This window comes from Lissotriton vulgaris, chromosome 5 (genome assembly GCF_964263255.1).
Source record: "Lissotriton vulgaris chromosome 5, aLisVul1.2, whole genome shotgun sequence".
Taxonomy (NCBI): Eukaryota; Metazoa; Chordata; class Amphibia; order Caudata; family Salamandridae; genus Lissotriton; species Lissotriton vulgaris.
In genome coordinates this window covers 1,230,638,138-1,230,651,822 of record NC_141693.1, presented here as the reverse complement: position 1 = coordinate 1,230,651,822, position 13,685 = coordinate 1,230,638,138, and the positions used below count along the sequence as shown (strand labels likewise).

At 43.1% G+C, this 13,685-nt stretch overlaps 1 protein-coding gene across 1 annotated transcript in view; it reads left to right on the top strand.

Moving 5' to 3' along the window:
- The window catches only part of IPO9 (importin 9), a 429,396-nt gene that overhangs the window by 151,154 nt on the left and 264,557 nt on the right, over positions 1 to 13,685 (top strand). Inside the window, exons 8-9 of the mRNA XM_086923071.1 lie at positions 1,059 to 1,159; positions 3,096 to 3,154. Coding sequence (XP_086779197.1) covers positions 1,059 to 1,159; positions 3,096 to 3,154 — 160 coding nt within the window. The remainder of the gene's footprint in view (positions 1 to 1,058; positions 1,160 to 3,095; positions 3,155 to 13,685) is intronic.

The window sequence follows — 13,685 nt, the reverse complement described above, 5'->3', positions numbered from 1 at the left end:
TCTGATGTTTTGTTTAAAACCGGACCCTAACTACTCCTTCATAGGTTCTCCATTGTGTGTAGGATCAGTGCATTTGGGGTTTTGGTCTCTACCCAAAATAGTGCAAGGGAAGGAGATGAGAAGGATTGGGTTTAAATTTGAGCTTGCTAGCCAGGCAGTCTGGGGTTGATAAAGTGTAATGTACTGTTAGAGTGTTGGTAATTTTAAAAATAAAGTAGTGAAAATAAATGTGACAAGACAGGGGTGGCTTTCAGAGTCTTAAGCCTCAACCTAGTTTTTCCTGCAACAGCGATTTTGCAGTGAGTACATTGTTCCTATGGCTAGAAAAACGTGTGCACAAATAACAGGCGATTCGAATGACAACACCAGGGCCTGGAAACCACATCCATCCAAATAACCTGGGTGTAAAAAAAATGCAAAGAACGTCTTTATGTAGAGAAGGAGGGGCTAAAGACTAGCAAGGATGATAAACCACAGTGGGTAAAGTGTAGCAGAAGTGCAGAGTGAAAAAGAGGAGGTTGATCTATGTAACTATCAGATCAGCAACCTTGCACATTTTGTAATCCCTAACTGGATTAGGTCTGCAAAGCACACCTGAGTAGGCCATGTTGGCAAACCTCCTGTGTGATCTGTATTTTGCTTGAAGCCTTCCACACAGTGAGGGAGTGAGCCTAATAATGTGAAGTTCTGGTCATAGTTATTCTTGTACTCCTAGTGATGTGCCTTTCTCACTACTCACCTATGTATAATTTCATCCTGATGGAGATTTAAGAAATTGCAGTAGTGAGTTCTGACTGTTAGAAAAGTCAGTTGTATTCTCCGTTTTCATAGTGCTGTGAATGCTATTGTTCTTTCTCCTTGTGAATTGGTATTTTCTTGTTTTTTTTTAAAAAAAAAGAAGGGAGGATGAGTATAGACTTGTACTGTGTGTGGTCAAGTGAGCAAGCTCCTCGAACGTCTTCCTGAGAGAGAATGCCATGATGGTGTGTGTTGGTGTCTGAAGGAGCATTTGGTTGTGATATTGTTATCCACGTTTTACTCGTCATTCTGTCTTGCAGGCTGTGACTGCCCTGGTGAAGAACTTCCCAAAGCATATGGTGTCTTCCATGCAGCAGATATTGCCGATCGTATGGAATACCCTGACAGAAAGTGCTGCCTTATACCCTTTTAAAATAAAAAAAGGAACTTCTCGACTTTCTCACATTTGATTCCTGATCTTTTTCTTTTCTTTCTTGAGTCCTGTTCTCTGTATGTTTAGTGCTTTCTCAAGCCCTGTCCTGGTCAGTTGAGACCTCTGCCAGAGGTATCCCTGTACCACTTGAGACAACATTGTCATTCTGGTTCTGTCGGTGAGTTACATCTGTTTAGGCACCAGTGTTTAGAGTTCACCTTTAAGAAATAGGGTGGGTGGGGAGAACGTAGAGGCCTACTTAGTTAGGAGGTTGACTTTGACAAACTAAATAATGAAAGCGGCATGTTGCTCAATTAGTCGCCATTTATTGATGATTGTTGTGTTTGAGTCTTCTTGGACGAGTTGGAGAAGATAACTAGTATGTAGTGATTAAATGGCGTTCTTGGTACTTAATATTTAGAGTGATGTATTTTTAATGTAATGATGTGATCCAATCAGACTTCTGACACAAGTGAATCAAAGTCCACCAGGAGTGCTTGAAATGTTGATACTAACATTGTTATGCTGTTTTTAGTACCTCCTAGAAAGGTAGTCTCATAGAGGGCGATCCAAAGGCAGTGGGTAACCTAGGCCTATCAATTTCGGATGACACACATGCAGCTGACCCAAGTAAGATTCTGAAAAGTGTCTGAAAGATTAATTTCATTATGTACACTTATTGGCAGTTGTGACAGACTGAATATGGTATTTCATTAGAGAATACTTGCTTTAGAAAGTAATTTTAGATTTAGTTTTAAACAAATCATTAAATACCTACCTTTCATCTGGGATCCATTCTTGCCAACAGCAAAAGATTCTCCACAGCTTAGGTATAAAGTAGCTCGATGATACAATCTCAACAAAACATAGGAAATTACAAAATGTATCCTGCAATACGTATATTGATTCTCTATGATCATTAATGGTGCTAACTAAACAATCCATAGGTTAATTTATTGTTTTCGCTATTTTTTAAATCATCAGGTGATTGAGGTCCTTTTAGGAACGTCTAAGGCTGGATAAATTGGAGAGAAGTCTGCAACATTCTTAGAAATGTCCAAGTTGCCAAAAATTGTAGACTGCCTATAGCCTCTCTCTCACGCCAGTCCAGTATTTTACCCTGATCTCTGTCTTAGCCCATCCACTCGGTCACCCACCCCTTATATACACACTGGCCCCCCATATATGTTCTCACCTTTCCATCCCCTCTCAGACCTGCCTCCTTTATTTATTTACTTTTTGTTTTGTATTTTGCATATTTTAGATAGCGCGAACTTGACCCGAAGGTATTGGAGCTCTTTACATGAGCACTGTATTTACATTACACATTCAGTCATGGCTAATTGAGCCTATTTTGCTAGAAGGATGAGCTTTCTAGGAGTCTCCTTCTGTTATAAGATGACACCTTCTGTTCTGCTTTCGATTTGTTCTTCATTTTGATTCATGTGAATTTGCTTCTCGTATAAGATGGTGCTTCTTGAGATTTTCTTATTTGACCAATCTTTACTTCCTGGTAATTCCCTTCTGGCACGTGATTGTGCTTCTCTAAATCTCTAATGGTGTAAAAGAATGCCTCTTGGCTGGTCCGCCTACAAGCCGGTGCTCCTTGGGAGGTGTTCTATTAAAGAAGGCCCTGCCCTCTAAGAATAAACCTTGTGTTCTATAAAGTACACTCTTTATGTAAAGATCTCATTTACCAAACAGAGCCTTGGTTCTTAAGAGCTAATTTAAAACCATGAGACTAAAACCATCATAAAACTGAGATTTCTAGCATAATTCATATGCCCAGAATCTACACAAAGTAGCACTACCAGGTTGATGCTGCAGACACATTGTTTCAGCCCAACTACTGACAAATCGCATAGTTTCCACAAATGTACTGGATAATAATTGAATCAAGATTGTTTTCTTTAACGGCTCGCACTTATGTGAGAACGGAAGTAAACTACACGGAAGAGGTGGAAGATCCTGTTGATTCTGATGGTGAGTCTTACTTATATTAATATTTGCAATGTCTTTGCTTATGCCCAGCCATGGACTTGAAGGTCCTATTATATTGTATAAGTTAGTGCTTGTTTTCACAATATGTTTGTATTCTTGCTTCTTTTCTCTCTTGGTGTTGTTTCTCTCCACACCTTAGTAGTGTTTTAGAGAATGTTTGTTTACATTTAAAACTGAGAGTATAGACTTCTAAAAAGACTGTTGTTTCATGAATATTTTAATATTACTCTGGGTTCTTCTAAAGTGCGTTCTCATCCTAACGTGTTCTCAATGTGTAGTGTGGTCGAGCAGCTTTAGGCTTATCAGAGAGGAGTGTTACACATCTGCAGTACAAAAAACAGTCCATAAATGGTACACACAACTTAATAAGGATATCCACTCCAGTTTATAAAAATAAAACATATATTTATATACACTTAGACAACCAAATCAATACGATCAGGTAAGTATGTTTCGATATAGAAATATTTGCAGGTTTCAAAAGTTGACACCGTGCAATTTTCAGTCGTAGCAATGTTATCCTACGAGTCTGAAGTATCTGGGGCGCCCACTGGTACCGTTGACCCACTTCAGCTCTGGCTAAGGGGCACGGGTGCAGTGGTGCTTGCTGGTCGTGGGTGTCTGGCGGTCTTGAATCCTTGCAGCTCTACTGGGGTGCCTGCAGGATGCAGGGGAGCAATTCCGCTACTCCACTGGAGTTCCTGGGTCTTAGTTAAAGGCTGAAAGTCTTCCCAGGCTTTTGGAGGCACTGGCAGCTATAGGACGAGTCGTCTGGTGTAATTGTCGAGGATAGCAGACTGACCGGCAGGGTTGGCACCAAGTCTTTTACTGGTCTTCTGGGTATAGCTTTTGCGATTCCTCATTGTCTGTTTTCTTTCAGGTCAACAGGATCTAATTTCCTGATTGCTGAGGCTCCCCTAAATAATAAATTTAGTGGCATTAGGGGAGTGTAGGGTAGTAGACAATGGGCTATTTTCCCCAGGGTTCACTATGCCCCCTAAATGACCACTTCTTGTGGGAAGTGGGCATAACACTGTCCCAGTGTTCCTAATTATGCCATCACAAAGATGGCAGAATCTGAAATATTGTGTCCTAATCAAGTAGCCCACCTAAGGTGTGGAACAAGCCTGAGGGTGAACACACCTCTCTGACTACTAATTTTCCTGCCTGTCCAGGCGCCTAATAGGCCTTGGGCAGAGGGGGTGGTATCCTTCTGAGGGAAACCAGATTCACGTATCGAAGGAGGCTGGGTCTTTTAAGCCCCCTGCCTCGGAAGGCACATTTACAGGTCATCCTGCTGGAAGGGTGTGTTAAACACCTTCTGCCAGAGCAGGCTGTGTTCCTGACGTCCTGAAAGTGTTGGCCCTCGCCCCTGGGGGTCAGAAACTGTGGTGGCAGGCTGGTCAGCACCAGTCAGCCAGCATACCAGTAGTTTGTAAGTATTCAGAGGTTGATGCTTTACTGCCCTCTGGGTGCCTGTATTAATAAACCCATCACTGAAATCCGTGTGGGTTCATTAATACAAGATGTTTGATACTAAACATCTTTGGTTTCAGTGAAGCCATCATGTAGCTGGGAAACTCTTTTTCTAAAGTGTCCAGCACATGTGCTTAAAATGGCTTACCTGGTAACTTTACTGGCAGTAATTGAAATGGCCAGCACATGGGCATATCTGCTCATGCAGGTATGTCCTCACATTAAGTATAGTGCACCCTGCCTTAGGGCTGTTAGGCCTGCTTTACGGGTGATTTACATATACTGTATGCAGTGTCTGTAGACATGGCTCACAAGACTGTGTGATATGTTGTGTGCAATGGCAGTCTGCATGATTTAGTTGAGTGGTCCCTTAGGGTGGAACAGTACATGTCCATGTCCCCTAGGTACCTGGGGTACCATTTACTATGGACAAATAGGGGTGACAAAGGTATTTCCAGTTGGGGAACAATTGTACAGTTTTGGGAAATATCTGGCACTGGGGACCTGATTAGCAGGAACCTAGTGCACATCCTGTCAAAATTGCTTCAAATACCAGGCAAAAAGTGGGGGTGACCATGTCAAAAAAGGGCAGTTTCCTACACACATTATTTACTAACTCTTGCATTCATAGGCATATTCCTTTATGACCTATCCAGCTTCCTGGTAATGAATGCCTCATCTGAATAGATTGCGAAACAACTAAGATAGGTTACTGAAAATGCGCTAGGGCTGCATATTCTTTATTTGTATTTCGCTGTGCATAAAGTAATGGGGCTGTTAGAGTTAAGTTACAAGTGCCACTACTGAGCTTCATCTTTACCTGTTAGCATCTAAAAACATCTCCATTTACAGCATGGGCTTGTGAGGATTTCTGGTCTTCTCTATGATGACCATACTATGATGTAGTGACGAAGAGAAGATGGTGGAGAACTCCTATATCTTGTTTGCTTTAGCTAGGTAGGAGATGTGAACAGAAATCGAATAAAGACATAATCATAATGGAACGCAATGCATCAAGTTGAATAACCCCATCTGGTCGTTTAATAAGCCCTGCTCAGGAGTTCCAACAACAGTCTTGTCTTTAAAGGTTCCTTCACATGCAAGGTATCTAGACTAGTGTCTGCCCATAAGGTCTATGGAAATGCATTTGTTTCACCCTTTCTGAAATTGAGTCTGTCAGCGCTGAGGGCAATGTTGAATGCTGAACTGAGTATAGTCACTTATGCTTGCTGCTCCTATCATATCAGTCCACGGTTAAAATAGGAGCATTTACCTTCTTTGGACACCTGTCTGGTCTTTACATTTCTCACCATGTTCATAAGGTTGCCTGTGGAACAGGGCAACTTATCCCTTACTGAGAAGAGTTTGTTCTCAGGTGGTCACCATATTAAAGACTCTCGGACATATTTAGGTCCAGCAGCTGCATATGAAAAATCGGTCTGAGCATTAAAAAAAATATATATATTATTCTTTCAGATTGTTGGTGAGCTATTTATTTATTTAATTATTTATTTATTCAATTTAGAAAGCGCACTGTCACCTAGCGGGCATCCTGGCACTAAAGTAGCTCAAGGGAGGAGAGAAGGGGCATAAAAGAATTGCTAGCAAAAACGTTGACAGACTACGTTTGGAAATTAAGATGGAATATAGCTTATCAAAATGCAGTAACCCACACATGTAGAATGAGGAAAGCAGCATTAAAAGTTCCTCCTGGAGGAGGAGCTACGTCAGCAAACAAGATGGCTGCTTAGGCTCCCGGCTCCGCCGACCTCCGTAACCCGCCACGATATCCTGTACATTATCCTGACTTTACGCCTAGTCTCAGTGTGCATGAACTGTTCCGCACTCCGATGGTGAAATCCTGAAACTTTTTCGGCTTGTTTGACGAAGTTCCATCGAGTTGAAGTTTGCGGCCTACTTCAACGGTGAAGCCGGGGCCTAGAGTACTTTCACAGCCGGGCTGCAGTGCAACATCGGCCAGGAGAACCAGGCGGGGTCCCGTCAACCGGAGTGGAGGCTTAGTTTAAGCCCGAATTTGGCGGCAATCGTTTCTATTGCTCAGCATCGACGGAGGAGTGATTCTGCTTGCTGCTGGCTGCGGGTGGGGGTCCCCGTCCCGCGGACCCGGTATTGGGCCCGCCGGGGTTCGGTGGTTCGGGGTCCCTGGGCTGCGGCCTTAACCGGGTAGATCGTGGCTGCGAATAAAGACCGGTCACCCTCCGCATCTGCACGTTCGTGATCCTGTTTGTCCCCCCCCGAGGATGCCAGATTCACCCGTGGAGGTGATTGTGATTGATGTCGGGCATGGGACTATGGATCGAACGGTGCATGAGCCATCGCTGAGGTCCATACTGGCAGAAATCTGGGCATTTCGCTCACATGTGGATATCTTGTTGAGCAAATTGGACACGCGCCTATCTGAGATGCTCCTGGTGGAACCGGACCCAGCCTTACTGTTGAAACAGGAATCTGCTGCCATTCTGCTTGTGACTTTCCATTCATCTTGTGGTCATCTTCTCCATTCTTGGTGACTCTACCACTCCTGTGCAGGATACATTGGGACTGTTCATCTAGGAGGGAGAGTTCTTCTGCGTCTAAAGTTCCTGTGGACTCACTGCCTGCAAGTCGCCATGGATTGATTTTTGATGACTCTTCTTTTTTATTACTTCTTTGTGTGCCTTTGGGTCTCGCTGGGGGGGGGGGGGGCTTGTGTTCTTGTTCGGAAGGGCCAAGGTTAAGATCGACTAGGTCGGGAAGGGTTGGAGTGGCTTTCACAAGTGTTTGACCTGCAACTGTTTGCTCTAAGAGGCTGGGCGGTGTCTCACGGTACCCTCTAATTTCTTATATAGTGTCGTCATAAGTTTGTCTTTTAGTGATAGGGGGTGGCTGTTTCTGGCGGGGGGACTAAAGGGGCTGGGAGCCCAAATGGATATGCCCTCCTCCATTCTTTTTCCTACCTTTAGGGTTTTAGTAATTAAGGGCGACAGGCACGCTGCTAGTGGGGTCAGGCTGTAGCCATTTGCAGGGGTGCAGGGTGGGGGGCTGGGCAGGGTTTTTTTTATTTTGCCTTTTTTATTTTCTATGGCCTTTCTTTTCCTTCTCTTTCTTTCCTTAAAGGATCAGTATAGCTACGAATCATTCAGATTCTTATCGTGTGCTTGTATTTAGTGCTTATGTTTTTATGATATCCTGATTTCTGGGTGGGCAGGACCCGAGAACTGGCGCAACATGGAATGTATATTGTGTGTTCGTTTGTACCGATCTATATGCTTTGGCGCCAATGCTCCATTATAGTGGTTATTACATGCATATCCTATTACCCTGTCCCCCGCATTCTTCTGTTTGATTGTATGGCACCTGATCCTCTCTTATATAATATAAAATGAAACCTCTGTCTCATCCTGGAACCCAGTTGGGCATTCTAATACAAGTTTTATCCTGAATCGCTGCCGGACCTCTGGGTTGTCGGCTGATGAGCTGTGTCGTACTGCGATATCGGCGGTCTTAATTTGGCTGGCGGCCGGCCCCCGCGGTTGTAGGGCCATGCTTGTATTTTTATTGAATGCTAAAATAAATGTTTTTCCCAAAAAAAAAAAAAAGTTCCTCCTGCTCAGAATAAGTGGAACTAGGTCAACAGCGGGCTGGGCTAATCTGACCGAGATGCGTAGCACACTCAAAGGCAGTTGTATTCTGGGTAAGAGCATTGCACACACCCTTGCAAACAGCACACATACAGCATTGAAAGCAGCACTACCTCCACTGCCTGCCCAACATTTACTAGACGTTCTGTATGGCGAGAATCGTACACGTTTGTGTTATAGACGGAATAGGTACAATATAGCTCGCAGAGTTACAAATACGACAGGCACATCATGGGCAACAGTGATACAAACTTCCCTCAGATGCACTGCCGACTTGCTCACAACGCACATACTGCAACCTTCCTCTGACAGCTGCCCTGAAACCTGTATTCCCCCCTAAACCTCAAATACTTTGCCTCTGATAGCCTCTCCACCTTATATACAAAGGGCTCTTCACCACCCACCCACTTCCAAGGGGAAGATTCCTTGTGAAGAAAGTGACAAAATCCAGCCTTCCAGTAAAAATGGAGAATAAAGATAGCTTTAGGAAGTGTGTAAAAAACATAGAGATGGATTTTTTTTCCCTGCTACCCTAGTGAGAGTGGGGAAGTGTGGCAGATAAGAATTTGCGTGCTGGATATGCACAGTGCTGGATCCTCCTGCTGGAGAAAGCAAGCAAGACAAAACAGACATTTCTGTCTGTGGATCTGCTACATGAGTGAACACGCAGTTCTGTTTTTACCCACCCTAGGCATAATTATGCTCATCTTCTATCTGACCATAATGCCCAAATGGTGTCCTAGCATTAAAGCATGGAGCACTGAATGTCTGAAGAAGAAAAACAAATGTTGGGTAGGACTGATGTTAGAAGTGAGGTTTCTGGTTGTCAGAGTATACACCCTGTACAAGCAGGAACCACCACTCTAGTCCGGTTGAGCTAAATACATCCTAAAAAATATTGTGTGCTCACACTCTGGTAGCTTGGCACAGAGCAGTCGTGCTTATATAAAGAGTCAATGTGTAAAGTATTTGTGCTGTTGTGAGTTCCCTTTAGGGCTCACTCAGTTCTCCCTCATTTTAGCCTATCTGCTGGTTGCAGGCCGCTTTGCACGTTGCACTCAGCACGTTTGTTTGTGCCACTATTATTTTAGCAAACCATTGCAAATGTTTGTTATTGTTTTCTCTCTCTAGGACTCTGTCTGAACATTTCATACAAGGTCAATCAACACTGTGCCTGTCTTCTATGCTCGGTTAGCAACATAGCTTGGTATTTAGACCCAACATACATTCACATCTGCTGTTTTCAAAAAGACACCTTTTATCACATCCACTGAAAGTGCCATATGAAAACCGAACCGAGATTTCTTGCAGAGGAGAGGTCCTGAGACAAACGTGCCAGCCTTGTACATTCTGAGATTCAGATTACCGAACAATAATCAGGGATGGGGTTTGGTTCTAATCCTAGAGATCTTTGATATATCACTGTGCCCCCTTAGTGAGGATAGGCAGATATATCTTTAAACATGTTAGGACTTCTCATTGTATGTAGTTAACTAGTGATGCTGCTCGCTTTGCTGGCATGCATGTTTTCTACTAGCAGCGTTTTATAATAGAGCACAATAGTTTCAATAAACATTGTGAACTGTTCTTGTGTTTTTTGTTTTGTTTATTCCGGACATTCATGAGTGAGAAAACAAAATGTGTTGATCTGTTTCCACGGTTCCCTGAGGGGTCCTGGTCACTGTGGGAAGGTTTGGAGGGCAGGGAAGGCACTATGAGCTTGTTTGGATTGGGGTTCATAGGTACTGATGTGGTTTGGTGACCCAGTCTACATACTGATGTTTTGTTATCCAAGGCATAGTTCTGTTTTCACAGAATCCCTGTAACATGGTGCCTAACACTTGTTCCAGTACTTATTGCACAGGTCTCCTGCGTAGGCCTTGTGTGTGTCTAGAATAGCCCTTACACCTACCACTGGAGAAGTCCATGGTGTTGGGGATTGATCCTCCACACTGTTATGGAAGCGCCAAATTCTGTAGTTTTTCAAACTCAAAAGTGTGAAAGGATAACCCATTGTTGTGTTGAACCTTGCTTCCATTTATTTTATGAATGGCTGCACCCGCTGTTGTCATTCCTGTTAATTTCTGTTCCGCTGTCCTTGCTCATGTAATGCATCATGGACTTACTAATGCAGGTGGTGGTTTTTATCTTTGTTGTAGAATCAAATGATGCTTCTCATTTTGAAATGTTTTATTCTTGGATTGATTTTCCAGCTGTGGTTGCTAATACAAATACATTTCATACATATACAACTCCTGCACCACCAGGTCATTACAGAGCTTATGTGCCCATGGAAATACCCCTGTCTTACTGGCAACACAATACTTGGTTACTTGGCGCCCTCTTTCGTGCACCAACGCCTGTATGCTTGGGTCCTCTTAGTAATAATGGTGAGACTTGGCCAGCACTAGCTGGATATACTCCAAGCTAATCTCAATCTTATACGAACATGTGCATTATTACTTGCATTGGTTACACTATATAGACGCTTGACTTAGTATGTTTCACGCACTTTGTTGTCCGTTCCACCACGACCTGGCCTGCTAGGACAAGCACAGCTGTCTGCAGCGCCTATAATAAGTCCTGTAATTGTTCATTCAGTTATGAGCAAAGTTAGGAAATTACAATCAAGATTGCCCAAAAAGATCACCTTGAAGCTCTGTTTCCCCTTACAGGTGTCACAAGACCAACACAGAATATTAACTGTGTTCTTCCCACATGGAATGGTTCCCGGATTAGATGACCGCAAATCACGGGATTCAGTGTTTGCCGCTGTATATTCCATCAGTCATGGTTCTCGGTCCATGTTAGTCTTGCTGCATGTTTTAAAACAAATGCAGAATGAGCACGGGAAGCAGCTGCCCTGGATTTGGGGATGAAACTAGTGGGAAACTTTCCTGTTGTGTCTGCAATAATTTTGTCAACATTAATGGTGAAGTGGCATCTCTGGCTATACGCCATAGGCTTGTAGTGGTCGCAAAAGCAGACTGTGAACATGAGCTACCTATAATTATTGCTGATGAGTACACATCCATAGGGCGCAATACTTTAGGAATCAGACCTATTAAAGTGCCTCTGCATGCAAGGCAAAGAAGATGAGCAAAACCGTGAGTTTGTTAAAAAAAAACATGAGATAAATCTAAACAAATACAGAAAGGGAAACCTCCGAGAGGTTCTCCACCCCAGGAGCCCTCTGAGAGATGCAACTATTTTTGTGATTGCACTAAAATCTAGGCTCCAGACAGGTATCAGAGTTCTGATACATGTTTTCCTTGTTCCTTGCAGCACTCATCTGAAAAACAATATGTTGGAGGAGGGTGATCTGAGCGCAGACAAGAAGAGTATGTGATACCGAAAAGAGACTCAACACTCCTCTGACGTAAAGATAAGGAGGAAAAGTCTCCTCCATTTAAACCCCAATTTCAGAAAAACAAAATTGTAATCACCACAAAATAAGCCACAGACACTGGGAACCCTCCTAAACAAGAGTTGGGCAATGACTCTCCTTAACAGTGCGGCAGAAGTCACCATAGTGCACCGGAATCCCCAAGAGTTTCTGGCAGCGAAAGCAACTGATAGCTTAGTTACTGTTGAAACCCCAGATAGGCGCGAAGTTCCTCCAGATAGGTTACATGGCTTGGATATACAAATTGAGGGTGACATACAATGCACCATTAAAGTAATCTTCCGGGAGAATTTAACGTTCATATGACATCCTTTTAGCGTAGGTCGATTGGCCCCCACTCTTATGTCCAAAGATCCCCACAGGGTGAGTATGTCATGCTTCCTTCATTTTCTGCTCCTTTCCCTGATGAGGTCAAACAAGCTTATGCTGCAGAATGGGCTCTTGCACTATTCCTTTCTTTATACCGCGATCATGTTGGCTGGGATAAGGACTCTCATCATATCATACCCATAAGGTCCAGCCGCCACAATATCCCAATTAAACGAGATGCTAAGGCACCCGTTAAAGAAATACTCACAGTTGGAGTACCAGGGTGTCATTGAAACCTGTATCGCTGATGAATAATTCTCTTTGCTGTTTTGAAACCATTTCATTCATATCGAATAGTCTTAGGCTTCAGGCAATTAACCAGCCATTCGCGCACAATACACACAGTACAGTAATAATTAACCATACAGTTCATAAAAAATACAAAACGACCTTGGATATTTCCAGCTGTTTTTTCAGTCACAATATAGCGCCTAAAAGCACAGATTGGACACCTTCTCTGCGCTTGACTCTCAAAAAAGATATGCAAGTCTCCCTAGGGGTTACAAGATTGGCCCGGGATTATTTGCTGCCAGCATTGTCAAGTCTGCTTGATATTGACCCGGATGCATTGTCTTATGTAGATGATGTCTACCTGACAGACCATGAATAAACCCACTTTTGGCCAGAGTGGATTGCCTAATTTTAGGATTCACTTCATATGGCTAGAAGTTAAACTATCAGAAATCGCATATCTCATTTCGATGTGTCCTTTTCTTAGGAAATTAACTTACACTTGAGTATAAGAGTATTGCCCCTCACGTTTTAGAGAAGTGTGCACAATTGCAATCTCCAAATGCATTAAAGAAACTGCAATCCTTATTAGGATTCCTTAATTTTAGCAGAATATACATTCCTGATTTTACCCAATGCATTAATTCGTACAATGCCATGCAATCATGGCCCAGTCTCTTCTAAACGTGGCATCATTTAGAAAAATCCTGGGAGCGTTTGTGACCAAAAGCCCTTTAGGGGCTGAGTTGGAGGTGAGATATTGTTTAAGTATGGTACCATGAAGTATGGTCCTTATTCCGTCACGTTTAAGTTCAGTCAGTTGTTCCCATTCAGCTGTGTGTGAAATTACTTGAGATATTGCTGGGTCTGCAAATATGTTAGGATCTGCCAATAATTCATCTATTTTCTCTGTAGAGTATGTGAGTCCCAAGTTAGCCATTGCTCTATGTTGTTTTCTATTGATAGATACAGGTTGTTGTATCTCAAAAATATATATGTGTAGAGGGGGCTCTCACTGCTGTGTGCAGCTAGGTATATATCAACAAAGAGAGAGAAAGGGTTATAGGGCACTTAGTCCCCAGTCAGTTTAGCAAATAAACAAAGGAAGAGTGTCCGTCAGGGAAGGGTACAGAGTGATTGTAACACGTGAAGTTTGAGGCCAGTTGTAAGTGGTCAGATGAAAAGACCAATTTCAAGAAAAAATGCAAGATTTTTTCAGGAAACCCTCACTCACCCTAGTGGTGACATGCTTCATCATCGGGTCCACCGGGAGAGATCGAATACCTCCCCGGTGTGCTGCGACGCCAGGAGACTGCGGAGCAGGTTCTTGTGAGGGTAAAGAGTGAAAAAGTATAGTGAATTTAAAAATGTCCAAGGTTGTACCAAAAAA